Consider the following 18634-nt stretch of genomic DNA (forward strand, 5'->3'; position numbering starts at 1 on the left):
CCCCGAGTTTTATTTTAAACGCACATGGAGAAATTCTTATATGAACAGCTCTTCACATCGATTCTTTCATATAAACGAAGAGCCTCCGGAGTATTTGTTTTTTCCATCTAGACTTTCGTATTCTTTCATGTGTTTGACAAATATTATGGAGGACCTACGATACATAAGGCATCATCAGGAAAGATTTTGGATGGGTAAAGGACTTAAACTGTTAGAGAGAGGGGATCGGGTCCCCTTCTTTCCAAAGGAGAGGTCTGGGCGCGCCATGTCCCTCTGGGAGTCCGTCCAGACTCTAGGTCCTGAGAACTGTGTCTAAACTGGACGCTGTGTGGAGGGCACCAACCTCTCCCCTGGAACTGTCAGATTTCCTTCTCGTCCTGCTCGGTCTTCACACCCTACAAATCCGCGGGATGTGTTGGGTAGTGGGGAGCTGAGCCAGTGCCCCCCACTTTCCCCTCTCCCTCTTTCCCCAGAACAAAGAGCTGCAGGCGAGGGTGAGGCAGCTGGAGTCCTGTGAATGCCGCCCAGCGTCTCCCCAGTGCTGGGGGCTGGGGCGGGCCTGGCCCGAGGGTGCTCGTTGGGAGCCTGACACCTGCACCGCCTGTGTCTGCCAGGATGGGACCGTGCACTGTGACCCCAAGCCCGACCTGCCCCACTGCCACGGTGAGTGCCACCCTGTCTGCCTGCCAGGACCACCTCGGCACCTAGAGATGGCCGCGAGTGCCTGAGTGACAGCACTATCTTCTCCCCAGGCTGCAGCCACAATGGTCAGACCTATGGCAACGGGGAGACCTTCTCCCCGGACGCTTGCACCACCTGTCACTGCTTGGTGAGTTCCCGCGACCCACCTGGATATCCCATACTTGGCCCCTTCACCTGCTTCACTTAAGCTACCAGCCACTGCGGCCCGGTGTGCTCAATGTCCTGTAATGGGGTCTGCCTGCCCCTCCCCCAAAGTTTTGGCCGCCAGTGGCTCCGGCTGATTCCAAGTGGCTATATTTTCTGGGGCTTAACCCCCCCCCCCCCACCACACGCACATGGCGGGGGCCCCCAAACCTCTCTGATTTGGGCCTGGCAAGCAGTGGCATGGAGGGCAGAGAGGATGGAGTTGCTTGTCTTCCTACATGCCCCCTCTCCTGTGGACCCTCACTGTCCCTGCCCATCCACCTGTCCCTGTCATCTACCTGCCTATTCCCCCTCACTCGGCTCCACATCCACGTTCTTCCAGCCTTTCCTTCCTCGCTCCTCCGTTGAGGAAGTTTGCAGTCCCCTTCCTAGGATCTCTCCACTCTGGGAACTTGCTGGCACCTGGAAGAGATGCTTTCTGGGGGCCAAGAGCAGTAGGAGATGATGGGAGTGGGGGTAGGGTGTCTCTTTCCTGCCCTCAGACCGAAGGTAGCCCGTGTACCCTGAGCTGCCTCAACTTCTTGCTCCTCTGGTGTGTCACAGCCTGGGGTGAGGTTTCAGTTCTGGAGGCCAGGTCCTCGGGGTTCTGATGGCTGGGCAGCCACTAGTCTGCTTCCCCACAGGAAGGAACCATAAAGTGTACGCAGAAGCCATGCCCAAGAGGACCCTGCCCGGAGCCAGGAACATGCTGTCCTCACTGTGAGCCAGGTCAGCCTCCTGCCAGCCTCGCCTCCTGCACTCACTCTGGGGCCCCCAGAGCCATCGTCTGCCCCCTGCCACATGCCCAGAGAGTGCCTGCCCACCCACTCTGGCAGTAGTTAGGGAATTCAGAACGGAAGCACAGCCAGCAAATACTCACTCCGGCCTGGGACCGATCCAAAAGCTCTGTATGATCTTTTTCCTGCCCCCGGGGAGCTTCTAATCTAGTTGAGAAAATAAACAGCCAACATAACACAAGATTTAAGATCCAATGAATAGAGTAAGAGAACGTAAAGAAGGGCAGTATGTGGTTAGCTGCCAGAGGCTCCGTGGTAACAGACTGCTGTAAGCCTTGCATTTTGGACTTTCTTCTGTGGGCAATGGGGAGCCATTGAAGGCTGCAGAGCCGGAGTGTGGCTTGTTCAAAGGAGTGTTTTAGGACTAACCATCTGGTATGGACTGGATGCAGACAGAACCAGTTAGCGGGCTAGTACAGTGGTTGTCTAGGCATGGAGCCAGGGATAGCAGTGGCTGCAGAGGGGCGGGGTGTTTCTAAAACAATGGGCAGGAGCTGGTGGGTTAGACCCCATGCAATAGTGGGGAACTAGGAAGGCAGTGGTGCCAGTGACATGAAGGGAACTGGGAGGAAGTGGAGGCAGGAGGCAGTGGCTCTGCTGGGGGATGTTAGTAGCTCCGAGTCAGGGAGATGGGGTTGCCTGATTTACCCCCAAAAATACAGGATGCCTTGTTAGCTTTGAGTTTCACATAAACAACACATACTTTTTTGGTGTAAGTCTGTCTCATGCAATATTTGGGACATACTTATACTAAAAAAAATATGGATCGTCTACGTGGAATTCAAATTCGACCCGGCATCCTGTACTTTATGTGGCAGAATATGAGCTGATAGGGGCACAGGGTGGGTCAGAGGCTCAGGAGACCAGCGAGGTCTGGAAATGTACACTGGGAGTCTTGGCCAGAGATGAGGAGTGGAGTCTTGGGAGTCGATGGATCCCAAAGAAAAGGGACACACACATTCTCTCTCTCTCTCTCATGCACACAGATTTCAGGACACGTGGTGCCTCAAGGCCACTGCTAGCTCATATGATATCTTCCGTGAAATTTTTTAAAAAGCACCCTTTCTTCAACACTTGCATCTATTGTAAAATAGTGGAAATCTGATTATGCTTGAGTCAGACGCTTTACTGCCATCTGCTGGAAAGTTGTAGTAAATACAAAAATCTGTCTCCTGAATGGCGCCCCCTTTTTTTTTTTTTTTTTTTTTTAATTTATTTCTGAGACAGAGAGAGACAGAGCATGAACGGGGGAGGGGCAGAGAGAGAGGGAGACACAGAATCGGAAGCAGGCTCCAGGCTCTGAGCCATCAGCCCAGAGCCCGACGCGGGGCTGGAACTCAGGGACCGCGAGATGGTGACCTGAGCTGAAGTCGGACGCTTCACCGACTGAGCCACCCAGGCGCCCCCTGAACGGTGCCCTTTGATGTGGTTCCCTTGTGGGTGCTTTGGTTCCGGTACCCTGGGTCTCTTACTCGGGGGCCTGGCCCTGGTTTTTCAGGCTGCCCTGGAGGCCACAGGGATGGGGAAACATGGCAACCAGAGCCCTGTGTCATCTGCACCTGCCAGGTAAGGGAATCAGAGCCTAGTCCCGGCCGCCACGCACATCCCTGATGCTCGGCATGCCGAGCCCAATCTGGGGGCCAGACAGAGCTGCTGCTGCCACCCAGGCCTCGAGGCCTGCAGCCTGCTAGGCCCACCAGGCCTGCGGAGTAATTCAGCTCGGGCAGTGGAGAGGGAGGGAGGGCTCAGTGTCTGCCCTGCAGGCAGGGACCGTGCGGTGCCAGGGGCCCTCATGTGCAGAGCTCAACTGCCTGGAGAGCTACACCCCACCTGGGGAGTGCTGCCCTGTCTGCCGGCCAGGTGACCTCTCGCCCCACCCTGCCCCTCCATCCCCTCAGCCCCGGAGGGTCCGGTACCTACTTGGGGTCATGCCTTCCCTTGGGTGATGTCCACTCGCCCTGCTCTCTGCTGACCGGCCTGTCATCCTGACAACCCTCCCCAGGCTGTGAGTATGAGGGGCGGCCTTATGAAGAGGGGGCCAGCTTCCTGTCCAGCGCCGACCCTTGTCTCCAATGCTCCTGCCTGGTGAGTCCCCACCCGCCTCGTTCAGGCCCTGCTCCTCCATATACTCTCCCTGCTCCCCCTTGGGTCACACCTGCTGGTCTTTCATATACCTCCCAAGACCTCCTGCCGGTGAGGCTCACCCTCCATCGCGGTCCTGTGCCCCACCCCTCCAAGGATGTCTGACGCTTGTCCACCCTGCCCTGTCTGGGAGCCAGACCGGGTGGCTTTACGGCAACTGGTGTATTACAGAGGAGCCTGGTTCACTGTGCACCCATCAAGTGTCCACCCAGCCCCTGCCCTGAGCCAGTCCTGAGGCCTGGCCACTGCTGCCCGACCTGCCAAGGTGAGAGCCCTGACCCTTCCCTGGTAGAGCTCCAGGTGGGGACATCACAGCATTTCTTCAACTCCAGAGCCCATTCTGCTGGCCCTGACCTGGGGGGTTGGTCAGTGGGGAAGCGATGCCCGGCCAACGCTGCTCTGGAGCTGAGGTGCCTGGCCTCAAATCCCACCCTTGCCATTTCGTGGCCGGGTACCTCTGAGGGAGTTACTCTGGGTCTCGATTCCCCATTTGTGAGGTGTGGATAATGCCATTCTATACCTTGATAAATGCTGAGCATTTTCATTTGCTATGTGCACGGAAGACACAAGGGGGCCCCCCCTCCAAGAAGACCACTAGAGGGTGACACTGAGTCACACACCAGTACTGTCGCAAAGGCAGTATTAGAAGCAGGTGCCGGGCACTGTGGACACGCAGAGGAAGGAGACCTAATCCAGCCTGGACACAGGAAGGAAAGCGTCCTGGAGGCGGCGCGTCCTGAGTGAACCTTCAGGATAAAGAGCAGTTAGCTAGGGGAAGGGTGGAATAAGGCAGAGGGCATTCCAGGAAGAGAGGAGAGCTTGCACAAAGGCTCGGGACTGACAGTCATGTGAGGTGGGTGTGTGGTAGGCGGGAAGGTGCAAATGTACGCGAATGGCCAAGGCTTACAGCGAGAGGTGAGGAGGGGCCAAGAGCTGGGGGGAGGTGGGCGTGGCCACACTGGGGTCCCGGGAGGCCTTGCACTGGAAGCCCTCAGGAGTCTAGGCAGAGGCATGGCCTGGTCTGGTCTGGGCTCAGGGCATGTGAAAGAGGGTCGGGGCCGGCTGAAGCTGCTATCCAGGCCGGCTCCTACCAGGCTTCCTCTGTGTCCATCTTTACCTCAACCCCAGGCTGCACGGAAGGTGGCTCTCGCTGGGATCATGGCCAAGAGTGGACTGCCCCTGGGGACCCCTGCCGGATCTGCCGGTGCCTGGTGAGTCCCTCCGCTGCTCCCAAACCCCTCACCCCTCCCCATCCCCAGGCCAACCATATTCATCCCTCCATTTCACTGAGCACATCCCCTACGCACTGGGAGGGGACAGAGGTGGAGAAGACCTGATCCTGGGCGCTATGAGGGTGAGGATGGGGCTGTGCCCACCTGTATGCCCAGTTCTGAGCATCGTAGATGTGCAGCGTGGGTTCGCGAATGAACTCAAAGAGCTTGCAAGCTCCGGAAGTGAGGCAGGTCAGGATATGACAGGCAGCAGCAGCTCGGGGGAGAGAGAAATGCAGATTACGTGGAGACATCTAGAACTGCGCTGTCCCGTCTGTGGCCACCACCGCATGTGGCCACTGAGCCCTTGAAAGTAGCTGTCCAGTTGGAGATGGGCTGAAGTGCAAAATGTGGGATTTTAAAGACTTAGGACAAAAGAAAGGAATATAAAACATCTCATTGCTACTTTATGTTGAAATCACTTTTGGGGGGGGCGCCTGAGTGGCTCCGTCGGTTAAGTAACCGACGTCAGCTCAGGTCATGATTCCATGGTTGGAGGTTCGTGAGTTCGAGCCCTGAGTTGGGCTCTGCATTGACAATGAGGAGCCTACTTTGGATTCTCTGTCTCCCTTTCTCTCTGTCCCTCCCCTGCTGGTACTCTCTCTTTCAAAAATAAATAGGGGCGGGGCGCCTGGGTGGCGCAGTCGGTTAAGCGTCCGACTTCAGCCAGGTCATGATCTCGCGGTCCGTGAGTTCGAGCCCCGCGTCAGGCTCTGGCTGATGGCTCGGAGCCTGGAGACTGTTTCCGATTCTGTGTCTCCCTCTCTCTCTGCCCCTTCCCCGTTCATGCTCTGTCTCTCTCTGTCCCAAAAATCAATAAAAACGTTGAAAAAAAAAACATAAATAAATAAATAAATAGGGGCACCTGGGTGGCTCAGTCGGTTAAGCATCTGACTTTGGGTCTGGTCATGATCTCGTGGTCCGTGAGCTCGAGCCCCACATCGGGCTCTGTGCTGACAGCTTAGAGGCTAGAGCCTGCTTCGGATTCTGTGTTTCCCTCTCTCCCTGCCCCTCCCCAAATCATGCTCTGTCTCTGTCTCTCCCCCTCTCTCTCTCAAGAATAAACATTAAGGGGTGCCTGGGTGGCTCAGTCGGTTGAGCGGCCGACTTCGGCTCAGGTCATGATCTCGCGGTCCGTGAGTTTGAGCCCCGCGTCGGGCTCTGTGCTGACAGCTCGGAGCCTGGAGCCTGTTTCGGATTCTGTGTCTCCCTCTCTCTGACCCTCCCCCGTTCATGCTGTGTCTCTGTCTGTCTCAAAAATAAATAAACGTTAAAAAAATTTTTTTTAATTAAAAAAAAAAGAATAAACATTAAAATTTTTTTAAATAAATAAACATTTTTTGAAGTTTTTTAAAAAAGAAATAACTTTTGGATATAGTGAGTTGAATGGAATATATAGTAATATTTAGTTTCCTCTGTTCCTTTTTGAAATTTGACTGCTAGAGTAATTTAATTTATTTTATTTTTTTTGAGTGAGAGAGAGCACGTGTGTGCAAGCAGGGGAGAAGCAGAGAGAGGGAGAGAGAGAATCCCAAGCAGGCTCCGTACCCAGCACAGAGCCTGACACAGGGCTCGATCTCACAACCATGAGATCGTGACCTGACCCAAAATCAAGAGTTGGACGCTTAACCCACTGAGCCACCCAGGCACCCCTACTAGAGAATTTAAAATGACTTACGACTTGTGTTATGTTTCTACTGGGCAACACAGATCTAGAAAATCTTCATGGAAGGGATGGTGTTTACCTAGGTCTTAAAGGGTGAGTAGCATTTAAGCAGGAAGAAATGGGGGAAGACATTCCAGGTGCTATGAACTGAATGTTTGTGTCTCCCCCAAATTCATATGTTGAAATCCTAACCCCAAGGTGATCGTATTTAGAGGTAGGGCCTTTGGGAGGTGCTTAGGTCATGAGGGTGGAGCCCTCATGAATGGGATTAGTGTCTTTGTAGAAGGGACCCCAAAGAGCTAGCTCCTCTCTTCAGCCACGTGAAAACAGTGAAAAAGCAGGTGTCTAGGAACCTGGAAGCCGGTCCTTTTCAGACACTGAATCTCCTGGCACCTTGATCTTGGACTTCCCAACTTCCAGAACTGGGAGAAGTAAATTTCTGTTGTCTGTAAGCCCCCCAGCCTATGGGATTTCATTACAGCAACCCAAGTGGACTAAGACACCAGGTGTAGGGAACAGTCAGGGCGAAGCCTGGGGGAAGAAGGTGGGGACGTGGAAACGTCATGTCCAGGCAGGGAGCATCCTAAGAAGGGTTGTGTTTCAAGCCAGAGCCATACAGTTTCCTGACAGCCTACCAAGGTCTGAAGACTCCACTGCGAAGGCCATGGGGCATCCATCCCCTTTGCAACCACATGCCTCCCTTCCCTGTTCACATGGACCACCCTCCCGACACCTGTGAGAAGAGTCACTGGCTGCCCACTTACGGGACTGGACATAGTGAGCCCTGATGTAGGTGGGACCTCAAAGGGCGGGGGTCTGTCTGGGAACAGCCGTGGCGAGTAGCAGCAGCTACTGTTTACTCGCCAGCTTCCAGAAGTGGCTGTCACACCGGACGCCATATCTCATTTCATTCCCATAACAAGGCTGTGAGGACAGGACTATTACTGTCTTTGCCGATGGGTAAACTGAGTCACAGAGAGCTTCAGTAACGTGCTGGGCACCATAACAAAGTACCGCAAAGGGGTTTGGCTTAAACAACAGAAATGTATCATCTCGTGGTTCAGGAGGTCAGAAGTCCAAGGTCAAGGTGTCCTTCCGAGGGCTGTAAGAGGGAATCTGTTCCAGGCCTCTCTCCTGGCTTTTGGTGGTTTGCTGGCAATCCTTGGTATCCCTTGGCTTCTGCCTTGATCTTCACATGTTGCTCTCCCTGTGTGTGTCTGTGTTCAAATTTCCCCTTTTTTAAGGACACAGTTTTTGGAGGGGCCACCCCACTCCAGTATGACCTCAGCTTAACTAATTATATATGCAGTGACCCTATTTCCAAATACGTCATGTTCTGGGGTGCGAGGGATTAGGACTTCAACATATGAATTTGGAGGGGGGCACAGCTCAACTCATAACAACATCTAGTAAGCGCATCATGGGAACTCGACTGCCATTTCTGCCACTTGACGGAGCTCTAATGGCCCCTTCCCCTGCCCGCTGTGCCCCCTCCCAGGAGGGCCACATTCAGTGCCGCCAGCGAGAATGCTCCAGCCTGTGCCCGTACCCTGCCCGGCCTCGTCCAGGCACCTGCTGCCCGCTGTGCGATGGTGAGTCAGTAGGTGGAGTCTGGAGTGGGGGTCCAGAAAGCTCACCTGTGGCCCAGCTCAGTCTCCCATGAAGGCCAGGACTTTAAGGCACCCTATTCCCCAACAGGCTGTTTCCTAAATGGGCGGGAGTACCGCAGCGGAGAGCCCGTGGGCTCTGGGGACCCCTGCTCGCGCTGCCACTGTGCCGTGAGTGTGGCTGGCCTGGCAGGGAGGGCCTGGCTTCTGGGCCTGCCTCGTGAATGCTGATCAGGCCCTGTTGGCAGAACGGGAGTGTCCAGTGTGAGCCTCTGCCCTGCCCGCCCGTGCCCTGCAGACACCCAGGCAGGATCCCTGGCCAGTGCTGCCCAGTCTGTGATGGTGAGCTGGGGACTCGAGTCACCGGGAGAGGGGCAAGCACTGGCCCAAGAGAGGCTCGGGAGGGGGGAGGGGTCGGGCGTTTAGACCTACAGGAAGCTCCCTTGAACTAAAGTGCAGGACAAGTCCTTGATCGGCCTAGGCTCCCGTCACCACGGGTGAGGGTCACGTTCTCACCTTCTCATGGCACACTGGGCACCATGGCGGGGCCCTTGATCCTGGAGGTAGGGGAGGCTGGCTCATCAGGGTTGGGGGGGTGGATGCTTTGAGGTGACGTGAGGCTTCCCCATCAGCCTCCAGCCCTGCCCCCAGTCCCCCTGTCCTCCTGAGCAGGCTGTGAGTACCAGGGACACCAGTACCAGAGTGAGGAGACCTTCCGGCTCCAAGAGAGGGGGCGCTGCATCCGCTGCTCCTGCCAGGTAGCCAGTCGCGCCCTCTCACACCCCAGATCTGTCTCACCCCTTGAGGACCTCTCATCCGGCATCCCTCCTAGGCCGGCGAGGTGTCCTGTGAGGAGCAGGCGTGCCCGGTTGCCCCCTGCACCCTGCCTGACTCTGGCCCCCAGCTCTGCCCAGGTATGTGTGGGGAGGGAGAGAAAGAGGAACAGCTTCACAGGAGTGCTGCTCGCAGGCGCTGAAGACGGAGGGGTTCCTTCACAATAAGGGGGGCACTGTCTGGTCCACCAGCCACTCCCAACGTGGGGTCAGAGGCCACCGTAGGCCTGGCAGAGCCAGGGCCCTGTGGTCTGGGAAGGTCAGGGGTGGCAGCAGGTGTCTCGGTTGCCATGGTGACAGCCCCCCTTGCGGCAGCCTGCGTGCTGGATGGAGAGGAGTTTGCTGAGGGGGTCCAGTGGGAGCCTGATGGTCAGCCCTGCACGGCCTGCTCCTGTCACGATGGCGTGCCCATGTGTGGGGCTGTGCTCTGCTCCCCACCCCCCTGCCAGCACCCTACCCAGCTCCCCGGTGAGTGCCCCACCCTGAACTGGCCTTTCCCCCCTGCTTTGTCCAGCCCACCCGGATCAGCTGGGCTCTGATCAGTCTGCCTCCCCCAGGTGCCTGCTGCCCCAGCTGTGAGAGCTGCACCTATCACGGCCAAGTGTATGCCAATGGGAGGAACTTCACGGACTCGGATAGCCCTTGCCACGCCTGCCGCTGCGAGGTACCACCCCAGGCTTGCTACTGCCCTGCTGAGCCCCTCCTGGAGCCCACCCTCATTGCCCTCTCCCCTGCTCCCAGGCTGGGACTGTGAGGTGCTCCTTGGTTGACTGCCCTCCCACAACTTGTGCCAGGCCCCAGAGTGGACCCGACCAGTGCTGCCCCAGGTGCCCAGGTATGTGCTTATGACACCTGTCTGGCTTGGGGGCCCCGGAGCCAGCTCTCCCATGGCCCCACGGGCTCAACAGATACCCTAGCAAGCAACAGCCTTCTGAGTTGTTTTCAGACACAGCTTGGACTTTCTGGAACTCACAGGGTATGGGTAGGAGGGAGAGTAGAGAGATGTTTATCCCTTCATGTTCCTATATGTCCCTTCCCTCCTGTTCTGTATTTCCTCCTCCAGTACCCTTACCGGTCAGATATATCCCTGTGTCTATATAAAGCAGCTCCATGCCACAAACGTTTGGGTCTGATGCGCGGGAGGCTGGGTGCTAGCTAGGGTGCAGTGTAACCTGGTCCCTGCCCCGCCCTCCTGGAGAGTCTGTACCAGAGCGTGTATCACAAACACAGGCACGTTCATGCACGAGCTCCTTGGCTGTTCACCCTCAGAGGCATACACACATGCATCAGGTAAATGGGCTCAAATATGCCTCCACATGCGAGCGTGTGCTCGGAGAGATACCCATGCCTGCATACACAGACCCTTCTTCCACTCTCTCCGTGGTGCTTCCTGCTGGCATTTCCTCAGTGGCCCTGGACTCCAAGGATAGATGGGCTGTCAGCCCATGCCTAGAACTGTCAGTCCTCGCCCCCACTCCTGCCCCTCTCCCTGCCCCAATGCTCAGACTGCATCCTGGAGGAGCAAGTATTTGTGGATGGCGAGAGCTTCTCCCACCCCCGAGACCCCTGCCAGGAGTGCCGGTGTCAGGAAGGCCACGCCCATTGCCAGCCTCGGGCCTGCCCCAGGGCCCCTTGTGCCCATCCACTGCCTGGCACCTGCTGCCAGAACAACTGCAATGGTGAGGTGGATGCCATGGGGAAGGTGGGGGGGGGGGCGGTCTCCTGGGATGGCTTGGCCCCATCTGCGGGCTTTTAGCGACGGAAGGGCAGCCTACCCGGGGAGGAATGGGCCCCTCCCAGGCCTATAGCTGCCCCCTCCCCCAGGCTGTGCCTTTGGCGGGAAAGAGTACCCTAACGGAGCAGACTTCCCCCACCCGTCTGATCCCTGCCGTCAGTGTCGCTGTCTGGTGAGTCTGCCACCTGGGTGAGAGGAGGAGGCTAGGGGAGTAGGGGTGGGACTTGGGAGACCAGGAAGGGGGCCCCCAAGGTGGCAGTCAGAGGGGTGGGGGTCTCCTCAGCCTCCCACCACTAACCGGCCTGGCGTGGGCCCTCTGTTGCAGAGCGGAGGCGTGCAGTGCCTCTCCCGCCGCTGCCCGCCGCTGCCCTGTCCAGAGCCGGTCCTGCTGCCCGGAGAGTGCTGCCCGCAGTGCCCCGGTAGGATGCGCACCCCTCGGGCAGATCCGCATGGGAGGGAGGGGCGAGCCTCCGCAGCCTCTCCTTGGAGCCCTGACTCGCGCGCGCGCGCGCGCGCGCGCTCTCTGCAGCCACCTCCTCCGGCTGCCCGCGGCCAGGGGGCGGGGTCCCGGCCCGCCACCTAGAGCATTTCTCCCAGCCCGACGACCCCTGCCGCCGCTGCCTCTGCCTCGATGGCTCTGTGTCCTGCCAGCGGCTGCCCTGCCCGCCTGCGCCCTGCTCCCACCCGCTCCAAGGGCCCTGCTGCCCGTCCTGCGACGGTAACTGGCGCCCCCTCCCGGCCTAGGCAGCACCCCACCCCCACCTGCTCCCTCCAGCTCTGCCCCCAGCCTCACCCTACTTCGTCCCCTCTTATGACATGTCCCCCTTCCTCCAGCCCCTAACACTGCGCGACCCCAGTACCCTCCCCCTTCCTCCGGGCCCACCACTCCCACGTCGGGGTTCTCACTAAGAATGTGGGGGGACACCGCCCGGTTGGCAGGCCAGGGGGGGCCGTGGTCCTGGCAGACGGCCACCACGACCGCCACTGCTCCCGCCTTGCTCGCCTGCCCGCCTAGGCTGCCTGTACCAGGGGAAGGACTTTGCCAGCGGGGAGCGTTTCCCTTCGCCCACTGCCTCGTGCCACGTCTGCCTCTGCTGGGAGGGCAGCGTCAGCTGCGAGCCCAGGGCCTGCGCACCTGCTCAGTGCCCCTTCCCTGCCAGGGGTGACTGCTGTCCTGCCTGTGATGGTGAGGGGCAGGGGACCGTGGGGATGAGGGGCTGGGAAGGCCGGGTCAGCGTCATCTTTACTGCCCTAGAGTGAGTCCCCAACATCTGTCACCGTAACAGAAAACACTGGACTAAAACCTGGGGTTTCTCCTGCTGCTGATGCTATTTGGCTCTGTGACCCTGGGCAAGTTACATAACCTCTCTGGGCCTAATTTTTCTTAATTGAAAAAATACATTTTAAACTGTGTATTTTTGTAAAACACATATAACATAAAATTTACTGCTTTAACCATTAAAAAAAATTTTTTTTAACATTTAGTCACCCTTGAGAGACAGAGCACGAACGGGGGAGGGGCAGAGAGCGAGGGAGACACAGAATCTGAAGCAGGCTCCAGGCTTTGAGCTGTCAGCACAGAGTCGACTTTGGGCTCGAACCCACGGACTGTGAGATCATGACCTGAGCTGAAGTTGGATGCCACCAGCCGACTGAGCCACCCAGGCCCCCCTACTTTAACCATTTTTAAGTGTAACTCTAATTTTAGCTCCTGAAAAAAAAGAGAGGGTTGAACAAGGCCCACTCAGTTCCCCAGGCTTCGGTCACCCTTGTACTATCTTAGCAACATTTGCTACATACCCTCTCGCACCTGTAAGTTTATTTAACTATTTTTCTTCAAATTAACCTTTTATTTTCTTAAAAAAATTTTTTTAATGTTTATTTAGTTTTTTTTTGAGAGAGAGAGACAGAGTGTGTGCCAGGGAGGGGCACACAGAGAGAGGGAGACGCAGAATCCCAAGCAGGCTCCAGGCTCCAAGCTGTCAGCACGGAGCCTGACGCAGGGCTTGAACTCGTGAACAGCGAGATCACTGCCTGAGCCGAAGTGGGACACTCAACTGATTGAGCCACCCGGGTGCCCCATCCTTTTGTTTTTAAACCTATTTAGAAAGGAGTCTTTATATCATACTGTAAATGAGTTAGATTTTCCAGGAATGAAGATTACCATAATTATTAATACAGTTAAAAATAGAACATTAAATTTGAGTCAGAAACTTTTGCCTGCCAAGGCTTTGAGACGGAGACTTGCCTCTCTCTCTCTCTCTCTCTTTTTTCTGTTAAGACTTTGTTTCTTTACAGCAGTTTTAGGTTCACAGCAAAAGTGAGAGGAAGGTACAGAGATTTCCCAAGTGCCCCCTGCCCCCAACACATGCACAGCTTCCCTCCTTATCAATATCCCCCACCAGGGATTTGTGGTTACTACTGACACCTCATTATCACCCAAAGCAACCTCTCAGCAAGTGTCAGAGAGCTGCTTGCTACAACCCTGGGATCCCGTCCGGCCCCTGATTAGTCAAGGGGCTCGGAAGAATATTGGAAAGACGATACCTTGATCAGTGTCTCCGAAGCCATCTCGGGCTATCTCCAGCTGTCCCCAGGTTGGAGAAATTGGTACCTTCTGGCTGGGTGTGGCCTGCTGAGCATCCAACTCTAGGGACAGATTCCTTGTGGGTCGTTCCAGAGAGATTACAGGCTGAAAGGGGAAAGTGTGCCCTTTGGCTGGTACCCCATCTCAGACTCCTTTGCCCCCCCATCTCCTGCCAGGATTGAGCCTTCTCCTTGCCCCCAATTGCTGGGTCTTTGAGGCCTCAACTGGGGCCCAAGGTCAGAACTGGATGACTGCTCACCTCTCTGCCCCTCCCTGTCCTCTCTTGATTTCTGCCCCCTGCCCTGCCCCTCCCTGTCCTCTCTTGAAGGTTGCGAGTATCTAGGGGAGTCCTACCTGAGCGGCCAGGAGTTCCCGGATCCCCGAGAGCCCTGCAATCTGTGTACCTGCCTTGGAGGCTTTGTGACCTGTGGCCGCCAGCCCTGTGAGCCTCTGGGCTGCAGCCACCCGCTCACCCCGGCTGGACACTGCTGCCCAACCTGCCAGGGTAGGACAGCACCTGCCCTTCCTGCCCCTCCTGGAGCCCCCAGGGGCCCAACTGGTCTTACCACCGTCACCACACAGCAAACCCACGCCCTGTGCTCTCCTCAGACCCCTGAGGATCCACACCCTCCTGGCTGTCCCTGCTGTCTCCTCAAACTGCCTTACACTTCCAGAACTCCCTGCTCTCAAATTGTCTCGTCGCCTTCCTGAGATGTCACATCGCCAGATTCAAACCCATTCGATGGCTCCCATGCCCCCCGAGTGACCAGTCACAAGGGGGAGCGTCCCTCCCGCCTGGCTTCCCTTTGCCCATGCTCCTGAGCCCAGCCCATCTCTTGCCTTCAATTCCGGGTGTGTGTGCCCACTCGTCACGTGGGCCCCACAGACAGAAACTTCCCAGCGGCCTTTGACCCCACCTCCAGACCTGACTCCCTTCGTGCACTCAGGTCTCGCCGCTCACAGCCTGGCCAAAGCCTCACCTTCCCGGCCACCACCGTGGGCCACACTTATCTCTCCCTCTCTGACTCCCGAAGCGTTGGTAGGGGTCGTCAGGACCAGCTGCGTGTGTGGCCATGGGGGGCTGCCCTGATGGCTGCTCTTTCAATGCATTTCCTGCTCTGCCAGGATGCCTCTATCATGGGGTCACCGCAGCCCATGGAGAGACCCTTCCTGACCCACTCGACCCCAGCTGCTCCCTCTGCACCTGCCAGGTGAGGTGGCCTTTGGGGAACGTGGTGACCTTTCATCCCTCGATCCTCCTCTCTGGCCCGGAAGAGCTCGTCTCCTCACCCAGGTCTCACGGGGGACCATCTAGCGGAAGAGGATTGGCTTCTGGTCTCCTGGGCCGAGGGAGGGAGGTTTGAGCCCGGCAGGCTCAGTGGGGGCATCCTGCCAGGGGGCAGTGTGTAGCCTGGTTTCAGGTTGTGATGACACGGAGTCGGGAAGTAGCAATTGACCTCTCTCCCCCCAGGAAGGTTCCGTGCGCTGCCAGAAGAAGCCATGTCCTCCAGCTCTCTGCCCCCACCCCTCTCCAGGACCCTGCTTCTGCCCTGTTTGCCACAGTGAGCTGCCTTCCGCGTGCCCCAGCCCCCCATGCTCGTCCCCACCCCTCCCCCCTCTTTCTGTCAGGCCTGAGCGAGGTCGGGCAGGGCGAGGTGGCACAGCCCCCCACCCAAGAAAGGTCTTTCCCACAGGCTGCCTCACCCAGGGCCATGAGCACCAGGATGGGGCAGAGTTTGAGGGGCCCCCAGGCAGCTGCGAGTGGTGTCGTTGTCAGGTATGGCGGGCGGGGGGGGGGGGGGAGGGCGTTGGCGTCGGGGCTAGGTCCCCATGCCTCTGGGGCGCCTGGCCTAGAGGGCAAGTCCCTGAACCTGCATCTCCTGCAGGCCGGCCAGGTCAGCTGTGTGAGGCTGCAGTGCCCCCCTCTGTCCTGCCCGCTCCAGGTCACGGAGCAGGGGGGCTGCTGTCCTCGCTGCAGAGGTATGCCCAGCCCCACGTGGCTGCCCCCTGGCCTCTGCCCCCGGGCCCGATGCCCCATACCGGCCCCCCCTCCCTCTCCTTAGCTCTCCTCCGGCCTTCCCCCCTCCCTGGCCACCCACCTGGCCCTCCCACACCTTGGCCCTGAAGCTCTCATCATCCCTGCAGGCCTTTGGTTCCTCCTACCCCTCCGTGCCCCTGGCCTGCCCAGACCACACCCCCTCAAGACTGACACCTTCCTGACCACACTAGTCATCATCATAATCGTGCCGTGTGCCACATTCTGAGCTCAGCACTTGACACACAGCTCACTTAATCCGCACACGGTCAAATAGGTACTATTATCACTCCCATTTTGCAGATGAGAAAACTGAGGCACAAAGAGATAACATCGCTTGCCCATGGGCACGCAGCTGGTAGGTGGCAGTCAGGATGTGCATCTAAGCGATCTGGTTCTAGAATATGAGCCTGTTTTAGGCTGCCTCCTGGCCCTCACCCTCATACGCTGCTCAGCAGGGTGTAGCTTCCACAGAACTGTCACAGCGTCTCACGCGCCCTTGAGGTAGGCAGGACAGATGAAATCCCCATTTAACAGGTGAGGAGACTGAGGCTCGGAGAGATTGTTACCTGGGGCACATGGTTAGTGATGGAGCCTTTCATTCATGTCACATGCATTTATTACATGCCTGCTGCATGCCAGGTGCTGGGCTACCACCAACAGTGGCTGCTGCCTGGCACAAGGTCTAACAAGCAAGCAGGCACGGAAGGGGATAAGAACCCGGTGTTCCGACCCTAGCCCAGGGTCTTTCCCGTCCGCCACAGGCAGGAGCACTGCCCCAGGCCATCTTTCCACCATATCCCTATAGATCCCCCTCCTGGCACCCGCATGCCCTGCTGGCCACCCAGGGTGGGGGGACAGGGGCACGCGTGCAGAACCAAGACTCAGAGCGCATCCCTGCCCACCTGGGACACAGGCTGCCTGGCTCACGGGGAGGAGCACCCGGAAGGCAGTAGCTGGGTGCACCCCCAAAGCCCCTGCTCCTCCTGCATGTGTCACGAGGGCGTCGTCACCTGTGCCCGCGTCCAGTGTGTCAGCTCCTGTGCCCAGCCCCACCGAGGGCTCAGTGACTGCTGCCCTCGATGCTCTGGTACTGGGAGCCTGGGGCCGGGTGAGGGAGGGCGGGGAGGCAGCACTTCTCTCCGGGCTGGGCCGCAGAGACAGGCTGCTCCAGGAGAAGTGACCCCCACTCTTGCACACACCCCAAAATCTGGAGCCAGGGGCATCCCCTAGCATTCTTGCCAGCCTGAAGGCTCCCTGGTCCTGTTCTGCCCCAGACTGTGAACATGAAGGTCGGAAGTACGAGCCAGGGGAAAGCTTCCAGCCTGGGGCAGACCCGTGTGAAGTGTGCATCTGTGAGGTGGGTGAGGGCAATGCCGAGGGGCTGGGCACCACAAAGGGGGCAACCATGGGGAGCAAGCAGTATGCGGGTCAGAGACAGGAATGTGCCCCCCGGGGCCAGGAAGCGTGGGGCAGGACAGGCGCTGAGCGGGGTGGGGGCAGTGGGCAGCCCTCCTGGCTGGAGTTTAGGGTGGGTGTGTATGGGAGGTAGGGGGACCCCTGGGAAGTGGTTGGGGGCCTGTGAGGGAATAACATTTGAAAGTAATGGTGAGCCGATGAATGACGCCCTGTGCCCAGGGATTTGGCAGGGGAGGGGAGGAAATGGCAGGAGAGTGCAGGGGCTCAACACTCATAAGAAGGTTCAGGCCCGGGTAACTGGAAAGAGAAGGGAACGTCATCTCCTGGGACTAGGGCATGGGGTGAAGAGCGATCTGGGGAGACGTTGAGTCTCTGCAGACTGGAGTTTAACCTGCCCAGGGTACACCCAGCCGGAGGTGCAGTAGGCAGATGGAAGGGCTTGGGGTCCAGGGAAAGAGGGTGGCTCTTGGCTTTCAGGGCCCGGGACCCACCCCCTTTGCTCACTCATTTTTGTAGCTGCAGCCTGAGGGGCCCCCGAGCCTTCAGTGTCATCGGCGGCAGTGTCCCAGCCTGGTGGGCTGTCCCGCCAGCCAGCTCCTGCCCCCTGGGCCACAGCACTGCTGCCCCACCTGTGCCCGTGAGTCCCTGGATGTGGGGGTAGACAAGAGGGTAGGACTGCCATCCCCAGAGTGACACTGGAAGTCAGTCGCTCTCCTCTACAGCCCTGGCTTTCACCGTTTTTTGAGTCCAGTGGACTATTCAGGTAGCCCTGGCTGGTGCGGCCTGCACCTCTCCCCCACCCCCAGAGGGGGGACTGGGGAAGCTGGCAGGGAGGGATCCCTGGACTCTGAAGCCAGGCGCAGTGTGTGGAGCATCTTGCCCACAGGTGGCGCTGTGGGATGGGGTTTTGCAGGTTGCGGGCTTCTTGAGGGCCGTAATGTGAGGCCAGAGGGGCTACAGAGGTGGGGAGGGGCTACAGAGGTGCCATACCCTGCACTTGGTGTTTTTAATAAACACTATATCATTTAATTCTCATTTACCCAGTGAGCGGTGTTATTATTCCCTTTTACAGATGAAAAAACTGAGGTTCAGAGAGATTGATTAGTCTGCCCAAAATGGCCCAGGCACTGAATGCTGGAGCCAGGATTAGAACCTGGAGTACCTACCTGGCTCTCTGTGCTTCCTTGTGCTGTTTAGGTAATATAAAAGGAAATAGGAGAGGGAGCAAGCGAGGCCGGCAGTCTGAGGGTCCTTAGTGACCTTAAGCTAAGGAAGCCACACCTTGTCCACTCCCAGGCCCTCCACCCTAGTAGTCTGCAGAGTTCTTTTTCAAAAGCCCCAACTTTTCTTTGCGGACCCAAGAGGAAGGAGGACTCATCCTCTTATCAAGGTGCTGGGGATATGGGTATGTCCCAGGCCCAAGAAGTCTGGGGACACAGCGGGTAAGTGGGCTTTTGTCCCCTGCTTCCCCTCTCCGTCCCCGACGCTGAACTCTTGTCTTCACAGAGGCGCTGAGCAACTGCACAGAGGGCCTGCTGGGGTCTGAGGTGGCCCCGCCGGACCCTTGCTACACCTGCCAGTGCCAGGTGAGCCCCCCGCCCTGGGGATTCCCAGAGCTCTCTCTTCTTCCTCCTCTGTGCACTGTGGCAACAACTCC

General features: G+C 57.8%; 1 protein-coding gene across 4 annotated transcripts in view; it reads left to right on the forward strand.

The window, feature by feature from the left end:
• Window positions 1-18634, forward strand: part of KCP (kielin cysteine rich BMP regulator) — a 39470-nt gene that overhangs the window by 16254 nt on the left and 4582 nt on the right. The window contains exons 6-35 of one of the 4 annotated variants that reach the window (XM_040472015.1): window positions 474-663; window positions 753-829; window positions 1530-1614; window positions 3181-3248; window positions 3446-3542; window positions 3685-3767; window positions 3996-4089; window positions 4953-5035; window positions 8260-8353; window positions 8460-8539; window positions 8617-8710; window positions 9041-9126; window positions 9201-9282; window positions 9517-9669; window positions 9759-9865; window positions 9943-10036; window positions 10707-10880; window positions 11026-11108; window positions 11262-11355; window positions 11466-11654; window positions 11952-12122; window positions 13852-14028; window positions 14649-14734; window positions 14995-15085; window positions 15218-15300; window positions 15410-15503; window positions 16475-16648; window positions 16836-16918; window positions 17494-17614; window positions 18484-18563. In XM_040472015.1, the coding sequence (XP_040327949.1) occupies window positions 474-663; window positions 753-829; window positions 1530-1614; window positions 3181-3248; window positions 3446-3542; window positions 3685-3767; window positions 3996-4089; window positions 4953-5035; window positions 8260-8353; window positions 8460-8539; window positions 8617-8710; window positions 9041-9126; window positions 9201-9282; window positions 9517-9669; window positions 9759-9865; window positions 9943-10036; window positions 10707-10880; window positions 11026-11108; window positions 11262-11355; window positions 11466-11654; window positions 11952-12122; window positions 13852-14028; window positions 14649-14734; window positions 14995-15085; window positions 15218-15300; window positions 15410-15503; window positions 16475-16648; window positions 16836-16918; window positions 17494-17614; window positions 18484-18563 (3267 nt within the window). Of the gene's footprint in view, window positions 1-473; window positions 664-752; window positions 830-1529; window positions 1615-3180; window positions 3249-3445; window positions 3543-3632; window positions 3768-3995; window positions 4090-4952; window positions 5036-6690; window positions 6855-8259; window positions 8354-8459; window positions 8540-8616; window positions 8711-9040; window positions 9127-9200; window positions 9283-9516; window positions 9670-9758; window positions 9866-9942; window positions 10037-10706; window positions 10881-11025; window positions 11109-11261; window positions 11356-11465; window positions 11655-11951; window positions 12123-13851; window positions 14029-14648; window positions 14735-14994; window positions 15086-15217; window positions 15301-15409; window positions 15504-16474; window positions 16649-16835; window positions 16919-17493; window positions 17615-18483; window positions 18564-18634 lie in introns of those variants that run through there. The other 3 variants (XM_040472016.1, XM_040472019.1, XM_040472017.1) reach the window with 3 other exon arrangements.

Source organism: Herpailurus yagouaroundi, unplaced genomic scaffold, assembly GCF_014898765.1.
Source record: "Herpailurus yagouaroundi ecotype Mexico unplaced genomic scaffold, PumYag 100, whole genome shotgun sequence".
In the NCBI taxonomy this organism is placed as follows: Eukaryota; Metazoa; Chordata; class Mammalia; order Carnivora; family Felidae; genus Herpailurus; species Herpailurus yagouaroundi.